The sequence below is a fragment of the Neopsephotus bourkii genome, unplaced genomic scaffold (genome assembly GCF_033783945.1).
Source record: "Neopsephotus bourkii isolate Nb327-2 ecotype Australia unplaced genomic scaffold, CSIRO-AGI_Nbou_v1 NB_940, whole genome shotgun sequence".
Lineage (NCBI taxonomy): Eukaryota > Metazoa > Chordata > Aves > Psittaciformes > Psittacidae > Neopsephotus > Neopsephotus bourkii.
The window spans coordinates 186,666-212,453 of record NW_026901434.1 but is presented as its reverse complement, the minus strand read 5'-3'; the positions used below and the strand labels follow the sequence as shown (position 1 = coordinate 212,453).

Sequence of the window (25,788 nt, the reverse complement as noted above, 5' to 3'; positions counted from 1 at the left end):
ACAGTGCGGGCAGGGCAGGACGGTGCGGGAGGGCAGGATGATGCGGGCAGGGCAGGACAGTGCGGGAGGGCAGGGTGATGGGGACAGAGCAGGACAGTGCGGGAGGGCAGGACGGTGCGGGCAAGGCAGGATGATGCGGGCAGGGCAGGACAGTGCGGGAGGGCAGGACGGTGCCGCCAGTCTGAAGCCACCAGGGGGCGGTAGCGCCGATTGTAGGCGGAGCTTCATTCCAGGGGGCGTGGCTTCAAGTGGGAGGTGCCTGTGCGGGGGGCGTATCCCGCGGCGCGGGGCGGTGACGCGCGGCTCCGCTCCTGCCCCGTACCCTTGAGCCGGCGGTAGAAGATGGCGGCGGCACCGGCTCTCGCCCATCGCATCGCCCGCTCAGGTGCGCCCTGCCCCGCTTCCCCCCGCGCCCCTCCGCGGTGACACCGTGTCCCCTGCCCCCCCCCTGCCCTGGGGACAGCCCCACCGCCCCTCCCGGCGTCCCCCCGCCGTGGTCAGGGTGCCCCATGGCCTCCTTCGGTGGCTCGGGGTGTCCCAGTATCCCTCCCTGTGGGGCTGTGCCCTCCCCGGCCCTACCTGCTGCTGTGCCTTCAGGTGTGCTGCCGCTGTGCCGCCGGCTGCCGGCGTGGGGCAGAACCATCCGGCAGCCCCCCAGCCCCTCGCTTGCCCCGTGTCGTGCCTTCAGCAACAACAAGATCCAGGTGGAGATGAACGAGAGCTCAGGTACAGCCGGTGGCACCTTTGCGGTGTCACCCTCATCCTACGGGGAGTTGTGGGGCACAGGCAGGGCCCCTTCCATGCCTGCCCCATGGCATGTGTGGCACTGGGCATGGAAACCACCGGAGCCCTACATATTCCAGCTTAAGCTGCTTAGGACCCTCAGAGAGGAGCATCTGGGGACGAGGGTGTCACCAGTTGTGGTCACATCAGATGACTGGGTGCTGCTTGGGTGCCACAGGCAAACCCTAGCTGTCACCGTGGACAGACCTCGTGCATCGTCCCCTCTGCAGGGTCCCTGCTTTGGAGACCTGGTGGAGTGGCAGGCGCTCCTCCAGGGAGCAGCTGTTGGGATTGCTGTGTCCTGCCTGCCAGGAATAGCTGTCATGGGGCCATGTTCCCGCACCAAACAAAGGGTGCCCCTTCTTGAGGCTTCCCAGAGCCTGCCAGGGCCCTGGGTGCGTCCTCATGCTGTCCGCAGCCTGAGCATGGCCACAGCACACAGACCAAGCACTCCAGGACCTTTTGGGGAGGGTAGCGCTGTTGGGAGGGGACAAGGGCTCAGAGCCCTTCCCTCAGTGCTGGACAGGGTGGCAGGGTGGGAAAGGTGTGTGATCCCCTGGGCATGGGATGTTTGCTGTGATAGCAGCAGGACCCTAAGCCTTATTCAGTGAGCCCAGAGAGAAAGGAGCTGATGGACAGTGTTACCCCAAAGGTGTCTGGTCTTTGGGACTACAGGGTATGTTTGTCCATGCACCAGATTCACCTCTGGCTCAGTGAGCCCGGCTTGCAGGCAGGTCTGGCCTGTTCTTGGCCACACCGCTCTGAGGGCATTTTGAAGAGCCAGGAGTGGGAAGACATGATCTGGATGAGCTGGGAAGCACGGAGGCGGGTGCAGTTCCTTTGGGCAAGGCACTGTGAGCAGTGTGTTGGTGGGGTTCTGATGTCTCTGTGTTTACCGTGGCGCAGGCGTTGCCACAATGAAGTTCAAGAGCCCCCCAGTCAATAGCCTCAGCCTGGACTTCCTCACCGAGTTCTGTATAAGCCTGGAGAAGCTAGAGAATGACCGGGCCTGCCGTGGCGTCATCATAACATCCGTATGTGTTGTTCTGAGCTGGATCTAACGTGCAAGCAACGGGTTCCGCTCCCTTCCTCGTTCTTGGTCTCTTGACTTCATGGTCACTGGCACGGGAGGGCAGCGAGGCAGCTTTGATCAGCTTCGGAATGAGGGGAGGGGATTCTTGGAAGTGCTGCCCTTTTCTAGCACAATAACATCAACCAAGTATTGTGATTTGTTGTTACGATCAAAGCTGCTTACCTGCAGAGCTGACACATCCCTTGAGATCTCTTGAACTGTCCAGGGGATGCCAGTTTCAGCTGTGATGTGTGTACAAAGTGGGTGCCTGGGAATGGGGCAAAACAGGCTTTGTGCTGCATGACTGATGTACCAGCACAGGCATCCTGATAATAAGAAATCATGCTGTGAGCAAAGAGGCCTGGCCCTGCAGCCCATGGTGATGGGATGGTCCAAGCTGTGGGAGTACTGGGGAGATTGTTTCAGAACCCCAAAAGACCCTGGTTCATGTCATATTTAATTAGTCCTTTCCCTTTCCTCAGGCTGTAGGTTGAGTGCATTAGGGTCATCCCTGAGCAGTGACTCTGAGTGATGTTTGCATTTTCCCAATTCTAGGCCATCCCCAAAATCTTCTCATCTGGGCTGGACATCACTGAGATGTTTGGGAAGAGCACGGAGCACTACGCCGAGTTCTGGAGAGCTGTGCAGGAGATTTGGCTCCGGTTGTACAGCTCCAACATGGTGACACTTGCTGTAATCAATGTATGTTCTTTAGATCCACCATCCCAGTCACCCTGAGTGGTCTGTTTTGTTTGCACCACATGGGCAGGGACAGCTTAAGCAGCTTGTCAGTGCTGAAACAAACACAGGGAATGTAGTTGTCGGGATGTCTGGGCAAAGTTGGGTGATATGGTTTAGAGCGAGGTGTCCCTGCCCATGGCAGGGGGGTTGGAACTTCATGATCTTAAGGTCCTTTCCAACCCTAACTATTCTGTGATTCTCTGATTCTAAGTTCATGTCTGTTGGTCAGCACACTGGGGTGTGGGAAGGTCTGGAAGTGTGGGATGCTGCAGGCTCCATGTATGTAAGCTGCAGGAGCTCTGGAGTATAGGAGCATTTCAGCTGCATGGAGAGCTTGCATGGCACTCATGTTCTGCCAATGGGGGCTTAGGTGCCCTTGGCAGTGTTTTGTGCAGCAAGAACCATACCCTGCCCCAAGAACTTGGCTGGAGGACCAGGAGGAGGGGTTAGGTGAGTGGTAGAGCCCAAAGGGGCATCAGTAGCAGACGAGTGCTGGAGAAGCCGAGTGGTTGGTGTAGGAGCCTGTCACATGCCCACTGGCTGCTTTCTCACTGATGAGACTCATAGGAGTTGCCCAGTCGCTTGCCTGCTGCACTGCTTTGCTGGAGGGGAGGAGGTGAGAGGCAGCCATGCATTGCACAAGTGTCCCTTGTCCTGTGGGCAGCAGTGCTTCGGGCAGTGCCGTTTGTCATAAGCCCTTTTTCACTGGGTTGTGTTCCTCCAGCCACAGCTCTTGGCTAGCAGGGAGGTGCTGTCTCTGTGTCTGTAGATGAGTTGTTACCTCTTTGGTGTCTTGTTTTCATGTTTTGGTGCGGTGCTGCTTTGGCAGCTTCTGGTTCTGTATCTGCCTGTAGACTCTTTGAAGGCAATTGGGTCTCTGATGGCTTCACGCAGGCATCCTGTGCACCAAGCACGGAGTTGTGGCAAAGATAATCACAAATGGAGGTTTTATAGACAGAAGGTGTTACAAAGCCCCTGAAGAGAACTGTTTCTGTGACATTTAGGTTTACAAACTCAACTGCTGTTAAAGACTCAGGTATGGTTACAAGAAAATGCTTTAGCAAATAACCACTGTGGGATTTGTGATCTGAGTAACATGGATCAGTTAACTAAAGAGCAACAGAGAGCATTGAAAAATGGAAGGATAAACCCTGGTAAACCTACCAGAAATCTTCTTTAGAGCTGTTCCAAACCAGATAATCAGAGACTGAGGGAATATCTACTCTGCCAGTGTTTGTAACCATGACCTAGACTCACTCCTTCCTTCTCATTGCCAGGGGTCCAGCCCGGCAGGAGGCTGTCTCATTGCCTTGTCATGTGACTACAGGATCATGGCAGAGAACCCCAAATACACCATCGGCCTGAACGAAGCCCAGCTGGGCATCGTGGCTCCCTTCTGGTAGGCCAGTGTCTCCCACTTCTAGTGTTATGTGTTGGTCTCTAAAGAGAATTAATCTTCAAGGAGTTTATGGATCAGTTTAATTGGCCACTGAGGTGTAGTTTTACGTGTCAGTGATCAGGCAGCTGCAGGAGAGAGCACCTCATTTCTCTGTCCTGTAGGCATCTGTAAAGCTTTCAGGCTACAGAATGTCCTCACATCCTTCACCAATGGGGACCTCGGTTCTGGCTCGGCAGTCAACTCTGAAACAAGTTCTGGGAGATCTCCTTGTCAGGCTCAGCCTGGGAATATGCTTTTCTCTGGACACACGCTGTGTACCTGCAAAACACCATAACTGTGAAGATCTCTGAAAGCTTAGACACTAAGACACAGGCCCTTGGTTGCCCTGAGAACGTGGCACTGAGGGGAAATAGAGCAGCTCTCACGGAGAGGAGGGGGAACTTTGGTAGAACCCAAAATGACTGCTGGCCTGACTGCGCAGTGTGGTTGAGCCTACAGCCTGGGGAGTGAGACCAAGCGTGCTCTTAGCTTCGATGTCAGTGCAGCTGCTGCTGGCTGTTCATTTCCCTGACCATGCCTTTGCCTCCCATCTCCTCTAGGTTTAAGGACACGTTTGTGAACGTTGTGGGACAGCGAGTTGCTGAGCGCTCCCTCCAGCTGGGTTCCCTGTACCCTGCACCTGAGGCCCTCAAGTTTGGCATTGTGGATGAGCTGGTGCCAGAGGAAAAGCTCCAGGAGAAGGCTGCAGCTGTTATGGCCCAGTGGTTGGCCCTTCCTGGTATGGGTGGCACCTCCAACAGGGGAGCAGGGGACCTGGTCTGAGTGGGAAGGACAGGCACCCCAGTTGGTACCTGGGAGCTGTGTAACAGTTCTCTTTGAAAGGGAAGGTGTGGATGGCTGGGAGGTAGGAAAGCTCAGCCCAGCAGTCCAGGCAGCCTTGGGCTAACAGAGGGGCTGGCCAGTGCCCTTGCATGGGAGGACACTGTGCTGGGTGTGCAGGGACATGACTCCAGCTTGGCTCACACTGTCTGCCCTTGTTGAGTCAATCTGGAGGTGTTTGAGTCCCAGATACAAACTGAATCTCTGTGTCTGTCAGTGGGGGTGTTACCCCAGGAAAGCTGCCATGGAGCTGGGGTAGAAGACAGGGTGAGAGTGCCTGGGTGGCTGCCAGTTCACCGTGGTCTGGATCAACCCTTGGCACTCTGCTGAGCTGGAGATGGTGATGGGGGTGTAAGGACAGCCAGCACAGACGTTACATGCATGTTTGGGCTGCTCTGTGACTGGCAGCAGAGGGCTCCTGGGCTGGGAGAGGGCTCCTCGTGGCCAGGGCTAGGTGCGAGCTATCCCATCCCATGCCACCTCCTGTAGCTGCGTAGCACCCCTTGGCTGCTTTTCATGTAGGAATCTGAATGAAACTGCACAGAAAGAGGGGTCCCAGGACTGTCACTTTGTGTCCCAGCTGTGGAAGAGGGTCCCTGAGCAGCTCTCTGCCCTGCCTTGCTGGTGTTAAAGTGGCACCTCAGCTCCAAAGAGTGGGAAGCACATCTCATCTCTCCCCTAGCTTGCAGGAGGCACCATGCAGATCCTTTCCCAGAGCCCTAAATCAGAGCAGGAGTCTGCCCTGGTGAAGGTGTCTGTAGCACACAGGAGCTGGAGCAATTTGGTGTTCCCAGTGCATGGGGGGGTTGGTCTGGCAGTATCCATGTATTCATATGGAGTGGCAGAGGCCCAAAGCCTGCTGTTGGGATAAGCTCAAGGGGATGCAGCTGCTGGCTTCTGACAGCATGCTTGGCATGAGCACTGTCTTGCCAGAGGCTGAAGGCTCTGGGTCATTGGGAGCTTAGAGCCAGAGCAGTTTCAAGTAGCAGAGAATTTTGTCTGGTTACTGCTGTCCTGAGCCTGGTGTTGTTTATTGGGAGGGGGGCTAGGCTCTGGAAAGCATCAGAGAAGGAGGTGCACAGTTTCCTGTCATCTGTTCCACTAGAGAAGTGGTTTCAGCTTTACAGATCATGATTTATTGTATCAGAATTTATCCAGTTCAGCTTCCAGCTGGTGGGGTTTTCTTACACCTTTCCCTATTGGTCTAAGGAGCCCTTTGTTGTGTGGTACCTCCTCATTTTGAGGCACCTGCATGGGGAGGCAGTGGATGAGAGCTGGTCAGGGTGAGGACCATGCACATTCCTCATCCCCACTCTCCTCTCTGCAGACCATGCCCGTCAGATCACCAAGTCCATGATGAGGAAGACAGTGTTGGACCGCCTGGTAGCTCACCGGGAGGAAGACATTAAGAACTTCATCAGCTTTGTCTCAAAAGAGTCCATCCAGAAGTCACTTCGCACGTACATGGAGATGCTGAAGAAGAAGAGCTGAGGAGCCAGCCACCCAGGCCCGGTCTTAGGAGCTTGAAACGCTGCAGCAGCTATAGACTTTCACAGTGAAGTTGTCTGCAGTGTCAGCAGTTGGTGATGTGCTGCCTGCTCCCATGGCCACTCCAGCCACCCCTTTAGTCCCCATAGAGTGCCTGACACCACTGCTGCCTTTCCTGAGAGCGGTCTGCTCAGCTGCCTGAGGAACAGACAGGGAGAGGGTCATGACACCGCTGTGGCCTGAGCCCTCTGGTCCTTGGATGTCCTCCCTCCTATCCAACAGTTAATCATGAAAAGAGATTTGTCAATAAAGTCTTCAATGAGGTAGGAGATGGATGCTTCATTCCCAGCCTGTCGGTGGTCACCGCTTCCTGGCTGGTGGCCTGTCCCCAGGCTCTGGTCCATGGTGGGCTGAGGGGTCTGGGCATGGCTGGTGGCTGGCTGCGACCATTCTCCGGACAAGGATCTGGAGCATCCCTTGTACAGGGATGGTGGATGGGGCTGCAGGGGTGGCTTCACAGGGTTGGTGGTGGGAGCTGGATCTTGATCTGGATCTGGATCATGGTCTGAGGCCACAGGCCAATTCAAGCTGTCAGCTTCACCTCAACTGGATAATGGTCGCTGACTGCCAGGGCCTGGAGGAGGGCAAGAGTTGTGGAGATGTAATGCAATGGTGAGCCCCTCACCATGGTGGTGGGATCGGCAGGGAGGCTGTGATTGCCCTGCCAGAACCTGCCTGCTGGAGGGGGACACGATGTCTCCCACCTGACACTCAACACACGAGGCTCCAGTTTTGCACCCTTTATGGAGGCAGCCCGTGGTCAGCACTGGCAGGGGGGGTGCCTGCCTTCTGAGACCCCTGCGTCCTGCCTGGGAGCCCTGTGCCAGCTATGGGTGGCTGAGGATTGTCTTGTACTGCCCCATGCCCTGGAACCCTGCCTGTGCCTGCCCACGAAAGGCCAGCAAAGCCCTGTGTGCCTCATCTCTTCCCCCCAGGGACAGACAAATCCCCAGTCCTGTTTCCACCCACAGGTCCCTTGTCACCCTGAGCTCCCACATGCCTGGTGCAGGAGCTGTGCAGGAGCAGATAGGCGCTGGGCAGGGGTACATATGCTGCAGCCAGAGCCAGCTCATGCTGCTGCTGAAGCTGCTTCAGCTGCGGTTTTGAGCTGATCCTTAAGTGCGGCAGCTACATGACAGCACTGAGCTGCCTAATTGCTGCTAGATGTCAGCAGCCCCTGGGCCAGTGCTGCCCAGGGCAGCTCAGCCTTGGTGCCTGTTTGAGCCCTGAGTTTGCAAGCCCGGCTCACCTCTTCCTGCTCCAGCTGGAAAGCACGCTGGAAGTTGTAGATACCAGCAGAATTGGGCACGATGCTTCTCTTCAGCTTGGCGCCGCACACCACGATCCTGCCCAGGAGACATGGGCTGTGGGTCCAGCTCCTGTCCCCATGCTCAGGGTGCCCAGGGGCAGCCAGCAGGGTCGTGCCAGCACTCACCTGTCATAGGCACAGTCTGACTTCCCCACCGTGGTGTCGGTGCCATCCAGGAGCAGCCACTTGAAGATGTCGCTGGTGCGCAGGCGGATGGATGACCAGTCACTGTGCTGCACATAGGCGCAGTCAGCGTTGAAGTCCCCCAGGAACATAATGTTCTGTAGTAGGGAGATGGGGGCTCGTGATGGGTGGGAATAGGGCTGTCCCCAAACAACAGCCTCCCATGGCAGGGGATTGGGCAGGAGCAGGGTCCCCACCCCACCGCCAGCCTTGGAGCAGGGAACTAGTGCGGGTCTAATGGTCCCCGCAGCTCAGTGCCCACCCTCAGTGCCATCCCCAGCGCTGGTGACACTCACATCGGTCCCCCACTTGTTGACAATGGCCAGGTAGACATCGTAGAGAGCATCAATCTCAGCGACAGCATCGTGTGGGGCTGAGTGCAGTGGCACCAGCACAAAGTCCTGCACCTCTGCCAGGGAAAAGAGATGTCAGCCCCATGGCTACCCCACGGCACCACCAGGGGCCATTTGTCACCCTGCTTACTGGTGCTGGGTGCTGAGACCCTCAGGATGAATGGCTCTCGACTGAAGACATCCTGGGGATCCTCATACTGGTAGGTGTCCACCACAGACACACTGTCTGTCCTGCAAGGCCAAAGGGGTGATGACCCTGGGGCTTGGCATGGCCCCTGTGTCCCCCATGGTGTCAGTGGCCCCGCAGTGCTGCAGGCAGGTGGCAGAGCACCCAGCCCATTACCTGTAGATGAAGAGGTACATCTCCTTGTAGTTGTCCCGTCCCAGGGGGTGGCTGATCTCATAGTCATATGGGGACGTGGACACACTGTGGAGAAGCAAAGGCAGGATGGTGACATTTCCAGCACCAGTGACATGGCTGGTACCATCCTGGGGTGGCACCAGGCAGCCCTGCTGTGCTGTCCCTATGGACCACTGTGCCCTGTCCATGGGGTGACATGGGTGTAGTGGCTCCAAGCCACCCTGTTGTGCACACCACCCGGGGCATGGCAGGACACGAGGAGGCTCCATAGGGACACTCCTCACCTTCACGTGCAGCAAAGCTAAATCAGGTCAATGAGCAGCCCCAGGCTGTGCAGAGCCTGGCGTCACCCTCCTTGCCTCGGCTGCTGTGTGGCCGTGCTGGAGGGGACACTGGAGGGGCAAGGGTGCGGGTTGGGTGTACCTGCTCCAGCACAGCAAGGCAGCAGCAACCCCTACCCAGCCCCAGCCCCAGCCCCGGCCCCAGCCAGTGAGTGGTGCCGCACTGCCACGGGCACTTCCAGCTCACCCCAGCAGCCCCTTTTCCTACTGGGGTACCTGAGCCACTCACTTCACAGCATCATCTGCCACTGGGTCCATCCCAGGGTCCCCCTGTCACTGACAGGGTACTGGGGCACTGGGGGCTGCCTGCCTCTGCCTCCTTCATCCCTCACCTCGCCCCTGCCCTGTGCTGCTGGATTTTGGAGATGGAGCTTGCTGGAGCTGTGGTCCCTTTCCACCCTGTGTGCTCCAGGAGAATGGCAGCTTCTGGAGGAGTTTTGTACCACTTGTATCCCTCTTCCCCTCCCCAGGTTATTCCCAGGGTCTCTTCCAAAGCTTCAGCCTGCTCCAAGCTTCAGCCGCAGCACTTCCCTCCCATTCCCCTTTCCAGAAGCAAAGCCTCTGCTAATGGATGACTGGTTTTGCCCTTTATTGCTCAACCAGCTTGGCTCTCCCTGTAACACTGGTACCCCAGCCGGGTGCCCCAGCCCTGCTCGTACCTGTTGAGCTGCTCCATGAGCTGGGTGACGGCGCTGAGGTCGGAGTCGCGCACCTCCTGCACCAGCACCACATCGTAGCGGCTCAGGATCTGCGGGACCAAGAGGGACAGTAATGGTGAGAGCGAGCCCATCTACTGCCTGGGCACCCTGACATGGTGCTGGATGCAGCACCACAAGGTCCTGCATGTCCCTCATGCAGGGTGTGTGCCTGACACCTCACCTTGGTCCCCAACAAGCCTTCATCCACCCAGGGCATCCCATCCCCGTGGCACAGGAGCCATGGATGTGTTCCTGGCACAGGAATCACCTCTTGGGCCCACCCCAGCACACAGCCCATCCCTGCACGGCACTGGCTGCACTCACACTGATGATGATGCCCGCCACTTCCTCGTTGGACATCTTGGTGTCACCGAACGCCTGGATGTTGAAGGCACCAATGCGCAGCGTGGCAGTGGCCATGCATGGGAGAGCCACAGCCAGAAGGTACAGTGCCAGCACCACGGTTCCCATTGGGAGCGATGCTCAGCAGGGATGCAGTGATGGGAGACAAACTTTCAAAACTGCTTTAGATTTGGGGATAGAGCAAAGAAAACCACCCCATGTAGGTCCTCCCTAAGTCCTGGCACACTGTGTGCCATGGTGGGTACTGCCTGGAGCAGCCCACAGAGCTGGCAAGGGCTGTCTATTGGCTTGCTAGTCCCAGGGAAAGCTGACTCTTGTCCTGCCTCCATGAGCCCTCCCAGTAGCACCCCTGCCAGCCCGTGGGATGACCCAGCTCTGCTCCTCAACAGGGTATCTCCATCACCCACCACTACCAGCACCCTGGGCTGCTCCACGTCCTTACACCTGATCACAGCCCTGGTGGGTAAGGGAGTGACTCCTCATCCCAGCTCATCCCAGTCCCTCCCAGTTCGTGGCTGAAGGCGCTGATCCCACATCGGTCCTTACCTTGCCGAGTTCGTGACACCTCTGCCCTCCCAGCAGCAGGATGGGCGGCTTTATTCCCGACGGAGGTGACGGAAAAGCAGGATGAGTCGGACACCCCCGTGGGGGTTTTGGCACGGCTCTGGGCTCCTTCCTACATTGGGAAACCCAAACCCCATGGAGCAGTGGGGTGGGGCTGGCACAGCCACCCCTGTGCCGATGCATTGCAGGGTGTATGTAGAGGTGAGGCAGTGCTGGAGCATCTCGGCAGGGCTGGGTGGGTGGATGGGACTTGGGGTTCTGCAAACAGAGTGGTCCCCAGGTCACAGCGAGGGGCACAGCAGCAAGCAGGTGGTGAAGAGCGATGGCCTTAATGTGAGTGATTCAGACGGTGTAATTAGAGGGGAGAGGAGGAAATTGTGGGGTTTCTGGTCAGGCAGGCTGAGCGCCTCCAGCCTTGGCGAGAGGGGATGGCTGCAATCCACTGCAGCAGCTCTGGGGGTCACCCAGGACAGCCCCATTGGTGACCCGAAGCAGCCCCAGTGGAGCTGTTAAACCACACACCAGCACATGGCATCACCCTGCTCATGGCATCACCCCACAGAGGCAGCGGGTGGCTGTGTCAGGGTGCCAGCAGCAGGGCAGGCAGGGAGGTGATGGCTGCTCATGCCTGGGCTCGCTGGGCTGTCCCGTGCATCCCGGGTTTCTCACCCTCACACCCAGTCACAGGATGAGTCTGGTGTCCCTCAGCGCTGTGCCGGCACCGAAACCCCCCAGGAAGCACCGACCCCCCTGGGAACTGACTCATGCCTTCTGCTTCCCCCACCCTCGCTGTCAGCACCCTGTCAGCCATCCACATCTAGGAAGGTTCCAGCGGGATGAGGCTCTGCAAGCTGTCGGAAGAGTATCCTGCATCCCGGCAAGGGGCTCACATCCCGCCCAGAGACCCTAAAGCCCTTCCTGGTGTCTCTGGCCTTACTGCCGGCAGCTCAGAACTCATCACCCTGTGGGTCTGGCTCTCTCAGTGGCAGGAGGGGACCCCCAAACCTAGGGAACACCCTGGTTCCAGCTCCAGTGGGGCTGCCCCCAGCAGGGGGACAGGGGGCTTGGGCACAGGGGGCTGTGGGGGGTAGGCTGAAAGGACTCCCTCCAGAGCTGCAGGGTCATTTTTTAATGGCAACAGAGAGTATCCCACTCCCACAGGACCCTGAGGACATCCTTGTGGAGACAGCAGGCAGCTTGGCTGGCACTGGTGGTGCATGGGCTCCCATCAGGGATGCAGGTGCATGTTGGGGTGTCCTGGTAGCCAGCATGGGGATGGGCTCAGCGGGATTTCAGGGTCACCTCCACTGGGAAATGGTCACTGACAGCCAAAGCCTGTGTATGGGGGGAAAGCAGAGAGGTGGCTGAGCTTGTCCAGACCCTCACCACTGTCATGGGTGGCTGAGACCCCAAAGCTCCAACCCCAAAATTCAGAGCATACCCCAAAATGCTCAAGCTGGGGGGGTTGCATCAGTGCAGAGGTGGGGTCAGGCCACACTTGGCTGCACCCTGGGGAACAGGGAGCCCACCCATGCCTCAGGAGGTGAGAGAGGTTGGATCCCAGTGCTAGTGGGACTATGTGCCCAGCACACACTCACATCCTTGCTCTGGAGGTGGAAAGTCTTCTGGAAGTCATTGACGGTGGCAGAGCCGGGCTCAATGCCCCGACGCAGCGCGGTGCCGCAGGCGACGATGCTGCCGGGGCATCACGGGGCTGTTAGTGCCTGGACCACCCCCCAGCACCAGCACCCTCCCCTGCCGCGGCACCCACCGGTCGTAGGTGCAGTTGGTGTCGCTGACGGTGGTGTCGGCGCTGTCGGGGATGAGCCACTCGCAGGCATCGAGGGAGCGCAGGCGGATGGACTGCCACTGAGCGCTGGTCACGTAGGAGCAGTCCGCATTGAAGTCGCCCAGGAGGAAGATGTCCTGTGGGGCACTGAGCTCTGTCCCTGCCCATGGGCCTTAGGGGGCACCACGTGCTCCCAAAAATATCAAGGGGCAGCAAGAAACCTCCCCAGCACATGGGGGGACAGCCCCCCAGTAATGATACTGGAGCCACCCAGCAGTTCCTTGCCTGAACATTGCTGAGGTGGTACCCGCTCCGATGGTCATGAGGGGTGTCCTGTGGGACACATCCATGCGTGGTGGCTGTACCCCAGGCTGCCCCAGGATGGAGCCGAGCTCCCCACCACCACTTACATTGGTAGCCCATTTGTTGACAACATCAGTATAGACGTCGTAGAGTGCATCGATCTCTGCTGCTGCGCTGCTGGGCTCGGCGTGCAGAGGAACCATCACAAACTCCTCCACCTCTGCTGGACAGGCGGCTGTCAGCCCCCAGCTCGGGTGCAGCACCCGGGAAGGGAGTGGGAACCCCAGGAACTACCCAGGGCCAAGCCCCAGCTACCAGCTGGGAAAAGCTGCCAAAGGGAAAGGGTGCATTGGCTTTTTGTGGTCTGCTAGTCCTCCAGGCTGCAATTGCCAGTGGGGAGTTGCATCCCTCTGCACGTAGTTTGGGGTTTGCTGCTTGTTTCCCATCATTTTTTCCAAGACACTGTGGGTGTGGGAAGGAGATGGAGGTGGAAGAGAGATGGGGGAGTGTGTGCATCCTTGGGAGGTTCTTGGGAGGTGGAGGTGATGGCACGGGGTAAGACATGGCACAAGGTAGGAGACGGGACATGATGGGAGACGGCATGTGATGGAGATGGCAGGTGACAGGGCACGGCAAGCAATGGGGAATGGTACATGATGGGAGATGACACCCAAGTGGAGGAAGCAGGTGGTGGGATATAGCACAAGATGGGAAGTAGCAGGTGATGGGATGTGGGACAAGATGGGAAACAGCTGGAGATGTGAGATGCACACAGCTGGAAAGAACACATGGTGGGAGATGATGGTGATGGGAGATGGCACATGGTGAGAAACAGCAGGCAGTGCTGGCCATACTGGGCAGGTACCCAGGGCCCCTGTGCGCCCATGAGTGGGAGAAGGCCCTGCTGCAGTGAAGGACCCTGGTGGAGCCTCTGAGCTGTGCTCCAGGGTGCAACCCCCCTGCCTGGCATTAGCCCTGCACAGAGGGGACCCTGTGCCAGCCCCAGCACCGGCTCTGCTCACGCGTGGTGGGTGAGGAGAACTTCACAATGAAGGGGTCCCTGCTGAAGGCATCGGTCCCACCGGAGCCACAGCTGTCATTGTAGTAGTAGCTTTCCAGCACTGAGACCATGTCCAACCTGAGGGGGAGAGCAGAGCAGCCCCCAGGACCACTCCTGCTGCAGCTGGGGCCCCCAAACGTACCCACCACCCTTTGGGGGCCAGTGGGGAGAACAGCAAGTGACACAGGGGACGCTGGACCTGGGAGCTTCCCTTACCTGTAGATGAAGACGTACTGCTCCTTGTAGGTGGTCCGGCCCAGGGGGATGCTATCCAAAAAGCTGTATGGGTGTGGGGACATGCTGGGAGGAAGGTGCAGAGAGAGTGAGAGGAGGCTCCTGATGCCCCTCAGCATCCATTGGGCTCTCTCTGGCTGAGACAGAGGTGCCCTGGCACGGCAAGGCTCTGGCTGGGATCTGCCCCAGCATCCCCTTTGCAGGGACCCCTCGCCCTGTGCTATTGGGGGCACCTGTTGAGCTGGTCAATGAGTTTCTTCACGGCACTCAGGTCAGCATCCCGGACCTCCTGCACCAGGGTGATGTCATATCCTGACAGGATCTGGGGGGACAAATCAGAGCTGCTCACGCCTGGCTGGGAGCTGCTCCTGGGGCACCCATGGGTGCCTGGGCTGGGCTGTGAAGGCTCCCAGGCTGGCAACAGGAGGGCAGGAGGGACCCCAGAGCTAGGGAGGGAGCTCCTCTGCCAGCATCCTCTGGCTTGGAGGAACCCAGGGGTGACACAGTGCCCTCTAACACACATCTACCACCCACCACCCCAGCAGCTTCTCACTTGCAGGCTGCTCTGAGTGAGGAACTGAGCAGCATCAAGCATCACACACCCTTGGATGGGGACCAGCAAGAGTGGAGATAGCCCAAGGTTGGAGATGGTGATGGAGGAAGAACAAATGGGTGGATAAATGGAGGCTTGGATGGATGGATGGATGGATGGATTGATGGGTGGATGGGTGGATTGATGGGTGGATGGATGGATGGATGGATGGATGGATTGATGGGTGGATGAGTGGGTGGGTGGGTGGATGGATGGATGGATGGATTGATGGGTGGATGAGTGGGTGGATGGATGGATGGATGGGTGGATGGACGGAAGGATAAATGAGTGGGTGGGTTGGTGGATGGATAGATGGATGCTTGTAGAAAGCTGGTGTCCAACTGTCCCAAGCTGGCTGCATCACAGAGACTAGAGAGCAGCTAGGACTGCTCCTCTCCCCCCAGCACTCACAGAGACGATGATATCTGCGATGGTCTGGTTGGACATCTTGCTGTCCCCAAATGCCTTGATGTTGAAAGCACTGATCTTCAGCATGGTGGCCATGTGCAGCAGGAGAGCTGCAACCAGCAGCGACAGCACCTGCTTCGAGGCTGTCATCCCATGTGCAGATGGCAGAGTAGCAGCCCTCCTGGCTAGGATGGGGATTTGGCACAGATGACAGGGGTGGCCAGGGCATTCCCACCTAGCCATACTGGTTTCACTGGGAGGTTTCTGTTTTCCAGTGAACACCAGTGCCCTGGGATGGTGCATCCCTGTTCTGCCTCACATGGGGCCTCATGCTGCCTATTGCTTCTGGAGGGAGGCCAGAGCAGGTAACTCACTGGCAAAGGAGCAAACGCCATTTCATGGTGACGCAGAGCAGTTCCTCATCCACCTGGATGCCTCTCCTGGCCTCAGATGTGCCCCAGCAGCAGTCAGGGACACCAAGGTCCCTTGGCTTGTCCCTCTCCCACCCCTCCCCAGGGTCTGTGCCTCAAATGACCCTACAGAAGCTGTGCTGGGACACAGCAAGGGATGGATCCCTCCAACCCAACACACTTCCCCACCTCCTTCCCTGCCCAGAGCACCCTCACTGGGGTGTTCTGCCCCCCGGCTCAGCCCTGCTCCATCCTCACCCAGGCTGGAGTCTCCAGGGCTCCCTGGCGAGCAGCGCAGCAGCTCCCACCCACCAGGAAAGGTGTTTGGGAAGTATTTCCCATGGTGCTCGGCTCCCTTGGGTAATATTTCACCAGCGGATGGCATCTGAGCCCAGCTCAGGTGCCCTGAGTGCGTGATCCTGCCGGGAGCCCCAGTCAGATGGGCTGGGAGGACCAGCAAACCCCCCGGCTTTCGGAACACCTGACACCCAACATGAGGAAGGGTTTGCTGCCTCCAGGTTCACTTTTATTTTCTGCTCTAATGAAATCCTTTCCTTCCCCCCCTGTATCCTTGCTACGGCTGCAAGGGCTGGCACCTCTAACCCGCTGTCCCTCACGTTGCTAATGCAGTGATTCGGTAACGCCATGGTTTAGTAATGCTGTGATTTGGTCATGGCAACAAGTGCCCAAAGCCTCACAGACCCTCCCTCCTCCCAGGGAGTGCAGCAGCCTCCCGGGCAGAGGCACCTGTACAGGACCGTATCCACCCCGGGGGATGCTCGTGATCTGCACCCGGGCTCAGCCCCAGCAGTCACGGCAGAACCAAGCTGAGCTGCAGAAGGTGATGGGAGCGGGACGTACCTGTGGTGCTGTGCAAGGTCTCTGCGAGAGGAAAGATCTGCACCTGCATTTATGGGGCGGGATCCGCTCCTCTTGCCAAGCGCTCCCCTGGGGCGAGCGTGAGGCTGCGGGCTCCATATGGCATTTCCCACGGAAACAAAGGTCTGCTCAGTGAAAAGTCAACCAGTTCAAACCAGTGCCAGCACCACCTGCCACAGGTAGGGCTGAGAGTGTGCCTGGAGCCACAGACACAGACAGGAGATCTGTGAGGTGTGAGTGAACCCCTGAGACCACTCGTGGGGATCAGCAGCTCTCCACTATGGGGTATGGGTAGCTCTCGCTCGTCACCAGCTAGGATTTACCTTAAAAAGTGTTTATTTCACCAACACCAACCGTTCCCGCACTGCCAACAAGCTGGTTTGAGGGAGCTGGTGGGATGCTGGTGCTGAGCACAGCCGGAGCATCCCACCATGGCCCTGGTGCTGGCATGTAGAGCTGCGAGCCCCGGTAACAGCGGGTCCTGCCGCGGTGCCTGACCCAGGAGCCCACCGGCGGGGTCCGTCCTGGTCCCGGGGTGCTGCCCCGCACCCCGCATACTCCCTTAGCTCCCCCAGCCCTGCCCCAGTGGCCTTGGCCAGATGCCCGGTCTCCGAGCGCAGCTGCCGCGTTCCCAGAGGGGCCGTGTCGGGTGAATCTTAGGGGATGGCGGGGCCCCGCAGCGATTCCCCATACCAGGGGCTAAGAGACCCCTCAGGGCTGGACCCTCCCCGCACCGCGGCCCAAGACCCCCTCCAAGGGCAAGCCCGCCAGGGGGCGCTGCCAGCGGCGAGCGCGGATTGCCCTGTTTTGTCCATGTGAGGCCGCCGTAGCGCCCGCCCGCCCGCCCTGCGCCTCTGGTGCTGGGAGGCCGCGCAGCGCTGCTCCGGAGAACGGCAGAGGGGGGCCATAGGGGCCCGGTCGGGTCCGGCGTGAGCCATGAGCGACATTCGGCACTCGCTGCTGCGGCGAGACGCGCTGAGCGCCGCCAAGGAGGTGCTTTACCACCTGGACATCTACTTCAGCAGCCAGCTGCAGAGCGCCCCGCTGCCTCTGGTCGACAAGGGCCCCTCCGAGCTCCTGGAGGAGTTCCTCTTCCAGGTCCCCAAGGAGCGCGGCGCGCCGCCCAAGGTGGGCCCCGGCCGCGGCACGGGGGGGCGAGCTAGGCCCCGAGCGTCCGGACAGGGTCCGGGGGGCGGTGGGGGCCAAGGCCAGCGGGAAGCCGGGCAGGCTCTGGGGCTGACGGCGTGGGGCCAGGCAGCGGCACCCGGACGCAGGCCCGAGAAGCGGGTGTGGAGGCCGAGGCTCCAATTGCTCGAAAGCCCTGGGGACGCTGCTGCTGGAGCCTGAGGCCTTATGGGGACAGGATGAGGTCCCTGGGGGGAGGCTGCTGCTGGGGACCGAGGCCTCAGGAGGGTCCCTGGGGTGCTGGTGACGTAGAGGTTCTGGCCAGAAGGGGACTGGCTGGCAAGGCCCCAGTGGACTGGACAGGACTTTGGGATACCAGACAGGGCCCCAGGGAGGGGAGGTACGGGGCACCTCGAGGCCCTTGGGAGCTACCTGCAGGCTCACAGCGTTGCAGCTGGGCCCTAAGAGAGGTTTTAGGTGACTGCTGTGGGATGGAGCTGGGTCCTCCCAGACAGCAGTGACCAGAAACCACAGCTGCTGGTGATCATGGGGTGCATGGGCCTGGGGCATGGGGGGCTGCAGGGCCCAGCTGTGACATCCTCCCTGCCCCCCCCTTCTCCCCCCACCCAGCTGCCCAGTAACACCCTTAGTGCTGTTTTTTGCAGAGAAAGGAAATAGTTTTCACCCCAGTATTGCGCTCGGTCTCATATCTCAGTCCAGGGCAGCACTTGCAGGTGCAGCAAGAGCCAGTCTTGGTTATCCAGGTATTCAAACACCACCTAGAGCTTTTCACTATAACAAAGTAAATGCAGTGGTGGTTCAGGAAGTTTGAGTATGTGTGCTGTGCATAAAGGTTGAGTTTCTAACCCTTGAGGGAAGCTCTAACTCTTTACTCTTCCTGCCTTTTCACCTCTTGGTTCTTCAAGAGCCCCAGTGTATTTTGCAGTTTTGCTTTTGTCTTCTTTCAGAGACTGAATTCACTTCAGGAACTTCAGCTCCTTGAGATCATGTGCAATTATTTCCAAGAGCAAACCAAGGATTCAGTCCGGCAGATCATTTTCTCGTCTCTCTTCAGCCCTCAAGGAAACAAAGCAGATGACAGCAGGATGGCTTTGCTAGGAAAGCTGGTTTCCATGGCAGTGGCCGTGTGCAGGGTGCCTGTTCTGGAGTGTGCTGCCTTCTGGCTGCAGGTACAACTCCTGTGCAGGCAGGGCAATCTTGGGGAAGGAGAGAGGGGGAAGTGCCACGATGGGTGAGCTGGGGCAGTGTCACCTAATGGCTGGTGGCAGCTGGTTGCAGTCAGCTGCTGCTCCTATGGCAGCATAAGCTGATATAACAACATTTGGGTGCCACAGCTATGTTCTCCCTGTGTCTGTGCTTGTGTCCATTCCTCTGTTCCAGCATTAGGGGGAACTTCTGCTAAACCACTTCTGTGTGCACTGGCAGAAGAAAGTTTGCTGTTGTTTTTACTGTCAGTGAAGGTTTTACTGATTCCTTCCCCCTCAAGCCCTGCCTGTTGAAAGGGGTCAGTAGGGGGTTCAGCCAACACAGGGAACAGAACCATCGCTGTCCATGGTCACGTCGCCCAAAGAAGCCAACTTTACAGCTTAGGAAGTAAGCTGTGCCTGATGTTCAAGGTTGTGCATGGCAGAAGAGGCACAAAATACCTGTGTCTGGCTTGAGATTTGGGCACAAAATACCCATGTCTGGCTTCCATTAATGCAGTTTGTTAGGGCTCTCCTTTGTCTCCCTCTTGTCCATTGAGATTTGCCACTGTAGACCTTGGGAAGCAGCATCTTTGCTGCTGCTGCCTTAGTAAGAAAAGCAGAAGTCACCTGTTTTACAGAAGGGGAAGAGCAGAAAGGTGGTGCTAGGAGGGAAGGGTGGGAGAAAGGAAAGCAATACTGTTTCTGTGGGGTCCCTCTTTTCCCACCTGGAGAGCTGTGATGGGGGAAGAGGGGATGTAACCTGGATAGCAGAAGGTGTAGCTTTTTGCATATCCCAGCTCTTAAGTGACATGAGGATTGCACAGTATTTTTTCCACATTAAAAATGTCAAGCACAACTAAGAGGTTACTAAACTAGTTGAACTACAGAACTGTTGCTGAAGTAGTAAAGAAAATCTCAATCTAAGTAAAAATACTGATGTGAAAGGTTTCAATTTTAAACTGCAGATACTGTAAACATGAAATATCACCTATTTAGCACTGTGAAAGGGTAATTTTATTTCTGAGTGAATATTTTATACGCAGAAAGAGACAGCACTATTGAAATTTGGGAAACTGGAAACACAGGTGTTGAAGCAGCAGACAGGCTGGGTGATGGGGGCAGGCACAGTGTATACGCAACACAAACTTTGAAGCTGGCTCTATAGTGGTTTCTGTGGCTGGGTTTAACCTGCTTTTCCTCATGTGCTACACTGCTGCAGCGAACCCCCGCGGTGTACTGTGTGAGGCTGGCTCGAGCCTTGGTCGATGACTACTGCAACTTGGTGCCAGGGTCCATCCAGACACTGAAGCAGATATTCAGTGCCAGTCCTCGCTTCTGCTGCCAGTTCATTACATCTGTCACAGCTCTCTACGACCTCTCCTCAGGTAAGTGTTTCCAAGCTGTGTCTTTTGAAGTAAGAGGAGCAGTATAATGCAACACAGGTTAACTGTTGTGAGGGAATTAACTGTTGAAGTTCTAAAAGTGCTTGTGACCATGTAATGATTGCCAGAAGCAGCTCAGAGGTGTGTCTGTTGCCTCATCTCTCACTGGGGTTAGGATAAAAATAACCACTTGGTTATTTTTTATCTACTGAAGGTAAAGTCTTTGTTAGAGAAGCAGCCATGTAATTCCTGACACAAAGCACAGTGTCCGCCACAAAGGTTCAAAGGACATGGGAAGCTTATTGATGGAGCAGCTCTATGAGTGAAAGCTGATCTGCCTGAGCTGGGCAGCTGCACCTCCCTACTGCATGTCACCTACTCAGCAGATAGACTCAGGGCTGAGTCTGGATCCTACAGAAAAGGGGAGAAACACAAATTCTGAATGTCTGCAAACTGGAGCTGGGTTTCTGTTGAGCGATGATGAGAAATGCAGTCAACAGTGTATTCCAGTGTGCTCTTTAACTGTATGTGTGACCAGGTAGTGATATGACATGTCTCTGTTGTTGCTCAGACACTGGAAATGTGTAGGTGTCTAAAATAAGATTCATTTATTCAGAAAGACAAAAAGAGAGCTCATGGTAGACTAGAGAACAATGTACACTAAATAGCAACACCACATGTAATGCAAAAAAGCAAATATATTTGTTATTGATAAAGGAAATGTTTTGCATGGTCTTCTTCAGATAAGCAGTTTGGTGGTAGCGAGAGAGGTGCAGGCTAAGTATTTGGTAGAGTTCATAGCATATTCTTCCTCAGTATTTTACATCTGTTTTGTGCAATCACAAGTTTAAACAACTAATTAAAGGACGTGCCAAAAGGGAAATTACAAGAGTTATAGGAAGCAATTGTGAGGTTTTTTAAATTCCTTACTTTATTAGAGATGTCACTGGTGGCAAAAGACAAGGAAGCTTGCTCTTCAAAGAGTGAGCTGTAAGTGGGCAGTCTCTACCATGTCCTGAGGACAGGAGTGCGTGACACAGCAGTATCTGTGAAACTGGGTTCTCAGAAAAGTTGAATACTGAAAAACACCAATTCTGTATCCAGAGCACATGAGTAATTCTGTAGTCCAGATGATTTCTCCTATAAGTCATTTCAGGCACAAAAAATCCTGACTAGATAGTTCTGTGCTGAGCAATTTGTTGAGGCTGCATGCAACAAGCAACAAAGTATGTTGCTCAGTCCAGTAGCCCGCCCCTGTGGCAGGGTGATGTGCAACTGCTGTGAAGTCAGCGTTTCTCTTGTCTGTAGCCATGCTGCAGCTCATGAGCACCTTTCACTTCTTGAAGCTTTACATAATCCTATAATCCTTTACCTGGCATGTGACTGTGTTGTCGTGTTAAGTTTCTACCAGATGTGCTTGTTTAGATGAGTCTAAAAGGAAATGAATGGAATGGCGTGAAGAGAAAGGAGTGCCAACAAGTTTTTCCTGTTCCATTGTCCATTGTACTTCCTGTGGCAAGGGATGAATGGAGACTGAGTTTAAAGAAAAATTGGGCAGATGACGGGTGGTAGAGAAGAAAATGTCAGAAGTACCTTTGATACTTCTGGATATCATGGATATCCAGAGGATAAATGTTGGCATTTGGTGGTATCTAGAATAGGTGGAGAAGGTAAAGTTGACAGAAAGTTGTTACGTCTTCCCTGGGATAAACTAGCATCTTACCTTTGGTGTCTTGAAAAAAACAGCAAAGTTTGAGAGGTTGTGAAATTGTAATTGTGACAGTGCAGGAAGGGTGTGTGTGAGAGATTAAATAAAGATTGCTGTCCTGTGCTCCATTGCAAGGCCTGTCTTACCCAACAATAACTTTCCTATCTTCAGATGACCTCATCCCTCCTTCAGATCTTCTGGAGTTGATTGTGTCCTGGATCTTTGAAGACCCCCGTTTGATCCTCATCACCTTTCTAAACACTCCTATTGCAGCCAACCTGCCAATAGGGTTTTTAGAGCTCACCCCACTAACTGGACTGATCCGCTGGTGTGTGAAGGCCCCCTTGGCTTATAAAAGGAAAAAGAAAGCCTCTCTCTCAAATGGGCATCCTCCCAGCAAAATTGCCAAGGACTCAACTTCAGGAGAAGACAAAGATTGCCATCAGCTGTATTCAAAACTGCATCTAAGTGTCCTGCAGGTTCTCATGATGCTTCAGGGGCATTTAACGGAGAAGAACCTTTATGGGCGCCTGGGGCTAGTACCCTTTGACCATGTGGTTCCACTTGTTGAGGAAATTAACAGACTATCTGATGAACTCAATCCTCTCAATGCATCCAAAGAGATTGAATTGGCTCTAGACAGACTGGCTCAGGCTTTGCAAGTGGCCATGGCATCAGGAGCACTCCTGTGCACTAGAGGTAAGCTGTCAGTGGGGCTGGCAGAGACCCTGGCATGGGATTCTTTTCCTCCAGTGCGCAGAAGTTGTAAGAGGAAGTTTTGGGGTGGGGGAATTAAAGATTAATGTGTTGGCAGCAGAAGTAGTAATCTGCTGCTCTTAGAAAGTAGTAGTGCAGGAAATAGTGGAGGAAAAATAACTGGATGGAGAGTAAGAAAGGAGAGATCATTGTTGCAGGTGGCTGGTGTGTTGCTTTGCAGAACTGAAGAACTTGTCTTTGACCTTGCAGTGTGCACAGGGGGGTTAGAGCTGGCTGACTCCCTCAGAATTGCTTGTAACTGTTTAAAAAGCACTGATTAATTGTGCTTCAAATTGACTTCTCTGAGTTTGCTGCTAGAGGAGAGTCCGTGAAGCAGATAAACCCATGAGGTGGGTATGCTAGACAAGATGTTTGAAAAGCAGACCAAAACTGTTCATCTGGAACTTCTGGGCCTTCAGCTGTCCTGTAATGAGACCCCATTACAGTGTGTATGGTTTCATTTAAACTTAGTAAAGAAGCCTGTTTATGTGGCTTTTGTCTTTCTGTCCTGTCTCTAAAACCAGTGCTTTCTGAAAGACCTGCAGACACAGCACAGGGTCAACCAGAGTCTCTTCTTGATACATTCTCTTGAAAACAGGTAATTTTTAGTGTGACCAGAGGGTTTAAAGTTTCCCAACAGCCACACAGTCAGTGCAGACTCCAGATGCAGAGAGTGGCCTCTGCCTAAGCAGGTGCCTGACATTTTTGCTGTGGTTGAACCAGCACTGCTGGTAAGATCCCAATGTTCTGCTTTCTAATGTTTTACATACAAAGTAGCTCTGGATGTAATAAAAACAAGCAGAAAAGGGCATTATTTTTTTTAAGTTAATGGCTTATTTCAGCTGTGTTTTTTTCTTAGCTGTTTGCATGGTACATTCTGAACGCTTGCTCTTACCGTGGAAGTGAAAGGTAATTCAGGATAAGTAGCTGCTGAAATAACAGTTATTTCAGTGTTTTGGAAGTTTGTTTATCTACAAAGGGACAGTTTGTTCTCAGGCTATTCCAGAAAGGACTCTTTATCGGCAGGGTATGTTGTTAGTTACCCTGGTTCTAGCTATTCTGCTTTAGCAGAAGTTTGGTGATGGTAGAAAAGGTGCAGTTTCTACTTGAAAGACAGGGAAAAAAACCCCAACCCATTCTTTACGCTAGCACTGTTTTGAAACACCCCAAACCAGCACAGAACAGGTATTGAGTAAATTTTGCCTTGCTTTGACCTCATCATAAATGCCATGTTCAGTGGCAGAGTCATATTTTCTATTTCCTCTGTCTTAATTACATACAGTTAAGTGTCTGGTATGGAAAGCTGACTGGTGAGATGGAGAAACATTTTCTTTCCTACGGAGATTTTTGGTCTGAGAGTTGGGATTCTGGATCTGTTGATGAGTGGAGCTTTTTCGGTAATCTGACTTTCCTAGAAAGGAGAGTGGAGAGGAAAATCGCTCTAATTTCTGCTTTGCCCTTACTGTGATGTCTTGTGTCCTCTTTCAGATGACTTGAGAACTGTGTGCTCCAGGCTACCACATAACAAGTAAGAAGCCTTTCTACAGCCATGTCAATTTTGATGCATATTTCCAGGCTCATACATGGGGCTGGTGAGGCAAAATCTCCCCTAGGAATTTGTGTTTACTTTCTGAAAGTCAGCCTTTATTCACACACAGGTTAGCACAAGGATACAGGTGACAGACAACGCTTGCTACTTCTTCCCTTGCAAGCTGGACTCTTGACTGGAGGACGCTTCAGTGACTCCCACCATGTAGATGATTTTGTCCAGACTGTGTTAGAATAAATGCACAGAAAGGGAAAATGAAATTACAGCGTGGAACCTGCCCAGAGTTATCCCATCCCCAACTCCCTGCTTGTTTTATCTGACCCTAAGCTTAATAATACTCCTTAATAGGAGCCAAATTTTATTAAGAAAAAGGGAAAGAGGGAAAAGAAGGGGAAGGGAAGCTGTAAAGAGCATAACTGAGTCACTGTCCTCTTGCCTCAGCATTGCTGCGTGTTGGTTATGAATTGTCTATAGAGTCAGTCCCTTGTGGGGTGGGCAGGGCTGTGACAAAAGCCTTCTCTGAATAATCCTCATGTCTGTTTGAATCCCTGTCCACAGCCTGCTCCAGCTGGTGATCTCGGGTCCAGTACAGCAACCGACCCATGGCGCTTTGCCACCAGGATTTTATCCTCACATCCATACTCCTCCGCTGGGGTACCCTGCACATGCCACACACCCTGCGCTCCCGGCTCACCCAGCACTCCCGGCTCATCCTGTGCAAACATTTATACCAGGAATGACATTCCCATACCGACCGATCCGCTAGGACTGTAGAGTGTACCCAGTTTCCCTTAGTTTGAGGAAGCTTGCAGATGAAACCAAATGTCTTGGGAACCACATTTTCCTCTTTGGTGTAAAGCTGAGCAGTGCCTGTGTGAGGGCTCAGCCCTCTGGATGTGGAGAAGATGCATACAGGTCGGCTGCGGTCGGTTTGGATGCAGGCTGCAGATGCTAAGGCAGATCACAGGGACAACAGGAGAGGGTGGGAAGAGGCAACAAAACCTTCAAACCTCTGTAGTGTGTGGAAGTTCTTGATCCCCATTGTTTCATGGACTCACCAAAGGTACATTTCTCAATTATGTGTTTCTCCATAGCCCTGATCAGTTGATGGCACACTGAGCCCACCTCTAGGAGGGCCAACAAGAGAGGTGTGAGATTTTTCCCAAGCTTGTCCACTCCAGCCTGCTCATTTCTTTGTAAATGTTTGTATCTATAGCTACAGAGTATGTGTACACTGTATATTTTTGGAACACAAATGTTTGTTTCAGAAGCACAAGGTAGAGCAAAGCAGCACTTCCTATTAAAGGAGACAATTTAAGAAGTATAAAGTAATTCTGCCACTTTATCTTTCTAGCATTGATTAGACAGGTCAATGTGTTGGGCCTGCTCTAGGGAGGGAACAAAACCCCTTTATGGCTGCAGTCACCCCTCATCTCTAGGGTGGGGAATGCCCTCTTTACTTGCTTCATTCAGCGATTCATGAAACTTTGGGGTGAGATCCAGTGCTTTTGATCACAGCTGGCTGGAAAGCTGGCCAAGGGCAGGCTGGCTGCTCCGAGTGAGGTGTAGGGGGGTGCGGATGCGTTTAGGAGGGGCAACAGAGCGTGCTGCTGTTGGCACTACAGCAAAGCATGCCCTCTAGCCCCTTTAACAGAGCTCTCTTGCCGTGCTGTGTTTCTCTGAGCTCCTTCTGCTGGGTAAAAAAGCAAGGAAGGAAAGTCTTTTTCTACACATTGGTGACTACAACAAAGACCTTCAAAGTTCTTGTCCTTACTGGGGGAAGTGTGATAG

At 54.8% G+C, this 25,788-nt stretch overlaps 4 protein-coding genes across 7 annotated transcripts; 2 read left to right on the top strand and 2 right to left on the bottom strand.

The window, feature by feature from the left end:
• Positions 1–265: 265 nt before the first annotated feature.
• ECI1 (enoyl-CoA delta isomerase 1) lies at positions 266–6,688 on the top strand. The gene is made up of 7 exons (XM_061358174.1): positions 266–385; positions 598–726; positions 1,690–1,817; positions 2,411–2,557; positions 3,874–3,995; positions 4,595–4,773; positions 6,202–6,688. The coding sequence occupies exons 1-7, from the start codon at positions 343–345 to the stop codon at positions 6,363–6,365; spliced, it is 912 nt and encodes a 303-aa protein (XP_061214158.1). The 5' UTR covers positions 266–342; the 3' UTR covers positions 6,366–6,688.
• Positions 6,689–6,912: 224 nt separating this feature from the next.
• On the bottom strand, positions 6,913–10,138 carry LOC133214847 (deoxyribonuclease-1-like 2). Its single transcript, XM_061358164.1, has 8 exons — positions 9,992–10,138; positions 9,629–9,717; positions 8,611–8,694; positions 8,398–8,498; positions 8,211–8,323; positions 7,858–8,012; positions 7,672–7,768; positions 6,913–6,996 (listed from the first exon to the last, which is right to left on the bottom strand). Exons 1-8 carry the CDS (start codon positions 10,136–10,138, stop codon positions 6,946–6,948), a joined length of 837 nt encoding a protein of 278 aa, XP_061214148.1. The 3' UTR covers positions 6,913–6,945.
• Positions 10,139–11,721: 1,583 nt separating this feature from the next.
• Positions 11,722–16,447, bottom strand: LOC133214844 (deoxyribonuclease-1-like). 2 transcript variants are annotated; one of them, XM_061358158.1, is made up of 9 exons: positions 16,252–16,447; positions 14,984–15,165; positions 14,214–14,302; positions 13,963–14,046; positions 13,709–13,824; positions 12,794–12,906; positions 12,366–12,520; positions 12,193–12,289; positions 11,722–11,929 (listed from the first exon to the last, which is right to left on the bottom strand). In XM_061358158.1, exons 1-9 carry the CDS (start codon positions 16,298–16,300, stop codon positions 11,876–11,878), a joined length of 939 nt encoding a protein of 312 aa, XP_061214142.1. In that variant the 5' UTR covers positions 16,301–16,447; the 3' UTR covers positions 11,722–11,875. The 2 variants fall into 2 exon arrangements, with proteins under 2 accessions (XP_061214142.1, XP_061214141.1); XM_061358157.1 differs by lacking the exon at positions 16,252–16,447 and adding an exon at positions 15,649–15,789.
• On the top strand, positions 16,423–25,329 carry INTS15 (integrator complex subunit 15). 3 transcript variants are annotated; one of them, XM_061358156.1, is made up of 6 exons: positions 16,423–16,554; positions 18,363–18,584; positions 19,822–19,987; positions 21,864–22,391; positions 23,937–23,976; positions 24,556–25,329. In XM_061358156.1, the coding sequence occupies exons 2-6, from the start codon at positions 18,402–18,404 to the stop codon at positions 24,761–24,763; spliced, it is 1,125 nt and encodes a 374-aa protein (XP_061214140.1). In that variant the 5' UTR covers positions 16,423–16,554; positions 18,363–18,401; the 3' UTR covers positions 24,764–25,329. The 3 variants fall into 3 exon arrangements, with proteins under 3 accessions (XP_061214140.1, XP_061214138.1, XP_061214139.1); XM_061358154.1 differs by lacking the exon at positions 16,423–16,554 and adding an exon at positions 17,174–17,397; XM_061358155.1 differs by lacking the exons at positions 16,423–16,554; positions 23,937–23,976 and adding an exon at positions 17,174–17,397 and having other exon boundaries at positions 24,556–24,705.
• Positions 25,330–25,788: the final 459 nt, after the last annotated feature.

Excerpts from the sequence above, each read along its gene's own strand:
- ECI1 (XM_061358174.1), top strand. The coding sequence starts at position 343 with ATGGCGGCGGCACCGGCTCTCGCCCATCGCATCGCCCGCTCAG. Across the intron at positions 3,996-4,594 it reads GGCATCGTGGCTCCCTTCTG|GTTTAAGGACACGTTTGTGA; the intron begins GTAGGCCAGTGT and ends CATCTCCTCTAG. Across the intron at positions 4,774-6,201 it reads CCAGTGGTTGGCCCTTCCTG|ACCATGCCCGTCAGATCACC; the intron begins GTATGGGTGGCA and ends TCCTCTCTGCAG.
- LOC133214847 (XM_061358164.1), bottom strand. The coding sequence starts at position 10,138 with ATGGGAACCGTGGTGCTGGCACTGTACCTTCTGGCTGTGGCTCTCCCA. Across the intron at positions 9,718-9,991 it reads TGGCGGGCATCATCATCAGT|ATCCTGAGCCGCTACGATGT; the intron begins GTGAGTGCAGCC and ends TTGGTCCCGCAG. Across the intron at positions 7,769-7,857 it reads TCAGACTGTGCCTATGACAG|GATCGTGGTGTGCGGCGCCA; the intron begins GTGAGTGCTGGC and ends TCTCCTGGGCAG.
- LOC133214844 (XM_061358157.1), bottom strand. The coding sequence starts at position 15,775 with ATGCCATCCGCTGGTGAAATATTACCCAAGGGAGCCGAGCACCATGGG. Across the intron at positions 14,303-14,983 it reads TCGCAGATATCATCGTCTCT|ATCCTGTCAGGATATGACAT; the intron begins GTGAGTGCTGGG and ends TTGTCCCCCCAG. Across the intron at positions 12,521-12,793 it reads TCAACAAATGGGCTACCAAT|GACATCTTCCTCCTGGGCGA; the intron begins GTAAGTGGTGGT and ends AGTGCCCCACAG.
- INTS15 (XM_061358154.1), top strand. The coding sequence starts at position 17,206 with ATGAGCGACATTCGGCACTCGCTGCTGCGGCGAGACGCGCTGAGCGCC. Across the intron at positions 19,988-21,863 it reads TCTCTACGACCTCTCCTCAG|ATGACCTCATCCCTCCTTCA; the intron begins GTAAGTGTTTCC and ends TCCTATCTTCAG. Across the intron at positions 22,392-23,936 it reads AGCACTCCTGTGCACTAGAG|ATGACTTGAGAACTGTGTGC; the intron begins GTAAGCTGTCAG and ends GTCCTCTTTCAG.